This window comes from Primulina eburnea, chromosome 13 (assembly GCF_022965805.1).
Source record: "Primulina eburnea isolate SZY01 chromosome 13, ASM2296580v1, whole genome shotgun sequence".
Classification (NCBI taxonomy): Eukaryota; Viridiplantae; Streptophyta; class Magnoliopsida; order Lamiales; family Gesneriaceae; genus Primulina; species Primulina eburnea.
Window position 1 is genome coordinate 19,381,181 of NC_133113.1, and position 2,081 is coordinate 19,383,261.

At 38.2% G+C, this 2,081-nt stretch overlaps 1 protein-coding gene across 1 annotated transcript; it reads right to left on the minus strand.

Moving 5' to 3' along the window:
• Positions 1–370: 370 nt before the first annotated feature.
• Positions 371–1,612, minus strand: LOC140810336 (uncharacterized). The gene has a single exon (XM_073168212.1). The coding sequence runs from the start codon at positions 1,610–1,612 to the stop codon at positions 371–373; it is 1,242 nt and encodes a 413-aa protein (XP_073024313.1).
• Positions 1,613–2,081: the final 469 nt, after the last annotated feature.

The following is a 2,081-nucleotide window of genomic DNA, read 5'->3' on the forward strand; positions in this document are numbered from 1 at the left end:
ATAATAGCAATGGATTTGAAATTTAGATGATTGAGCCTTTTATGCCATAGCCAATTTTTATTACCATTTAGAGCAATGAAGCAAGTAAATGCATTTAAACATTCATCATTCCATTCTACCCTATAGGTATTTTGACTTCGATAACCAGTCAGCACAATGGTGCCTGCATTAGTTTTAACCATGCATTTGTCTTTATGAAATTCAACCGTATACCCATTGTCACACAGTTGACTTACACTGATCAGGTTATAACATAACTTTTCTACCAAGAGAACATCTTTAATGATGATTTTGCCATGAATAATCTTACCCTTACCCATGGCTTTACCTTTAGTGTTGTCACCGAAAGTGATTGTTGGCCCCTTGAAATTCACAACTTCTGACAGAGATTTTTTTTTCCTGTCATATGTCTTGAGCATCCGCTGTCTAAAAACCATGTTGATTTTTCCAAGTTTTTCTTCTTTAGTTCCATTTCATCTGTGGATTCTTGATCTTCCTTGGCCATGAGACACTCGACTGTCTCGTCTTCGCTTTCACTTGAAGATGCCTCAGAAGAGGATTTTTCTGACTCGATTTCAGCCCATTTGCCTTTGTCTTCTTCTGCAATCAGAACTCGCTGATTATTTTTCTTGACGAATTTCTTGTTGTCTTTGAACCGTCTTCTATTCTCCTGTTTCTTCTCATCCTTCTTTGGCCTGTTACATTCTGCAATAAAGTGTCCCTTCTTTCCACAGTTAAAACAACCTTGACCATCCTCAGTATGGTCCTTTTTAAAATAAGGTTTATTCATTTGAGATTGATTTTTGCGCATGACTTTGCTGAATTTCTTAACAAAAAGAGACATGGCTTCATTGCTTAGTTGCTCAGCCGATTTCTTACTTGTGGACTCTTCGACCGGAAGAGTCACTATAGCAGCTGCCAAAGCCTTTGTTCGTTGAGTTGCGGATGGCTCTTGTTCAGTTCGTATTCCAAGCTCAAATTCATATGATTTAAGATCAGCAAACAGATCATGGAGTTCTAGTTTGTTCACATCTTTGGATTCGCGCATTGCTATGGTCTTCACATCCCATTCTCTGGGAAGAGCTCGCATGACCTTCAAAGCGATTTCTCTGTTGGAGTACTCTTTTCCAAGTGAGATGAGCTCGATGATAATGCTGCTAAACCGCTCATCAAATTCTGCAAGAGTTTCTCCTGGCTTCATCTTTGCAGTATCGAATTTTTGGATAGCCACGGTCAGTTTGTTTTCTTTGGTATGATCATTGCCTTCGCACAGTTGAGTAAGTTTTTCCCATATCTCCTTTGCAGTGGTACAGGTCTTGATTTTGGCGAACATGTTCTTATCCAGAGTCTTATATAGAATATCTTTTGCAACGTTGTCCAGGTTTGCTTTCTTTTTATCATCAGCTGTCCATTCAGATCTATGTTTCTCTATCATTTGAGGAGCACCTTCGGTTGTACCAACATCTGTGTTTACTTTCATGATCTTCATTGGTACATCGGTAATTACAAACCACATGTCGTCATCCTGTGCTGCTAGATGTGCCTGCATGAGAATTTTCCAATCATCATAGTTTTCCTTGGAGAACATAGGAATTTTGTTGAAAGATGCCATGATTATTTGAATGATGTCAATGTTTTGAGAAAACCCCGCTCTGATACCACTTGTTAGGATCGGGAAAGAGTTTAGAGGGGGGGTGAATGAACTATTTCAAATTTTATTGTTTTTGACATTTTGCTATCAACCGTTTTAGGCGGTTGAAAAATATTTTCTCAAACGGTTGAAAACTTGAACTACTGGTTGTGTGGAAAACAGTTCAAAGTTTTCAATGACCAATAAAATTAGTGACACCCTTAACAACAATAAGTGACTGAGAAATATTTAAGCATGCAAGAAATAGATGACAAAGGATTTTATGGATGTTCGGAGATTGAATACTTCTACGTCACCCCTTCTTCCTTTGTTAGGAAGGATTCCACTAAAAGACTTTGACTTTACAAAATGTTTGTAACAGCCCGATCCAACCAGGACTTATCACACTGCCTGTATTGGAACTCTTAGTGATCACTTTACACTTCTTGAT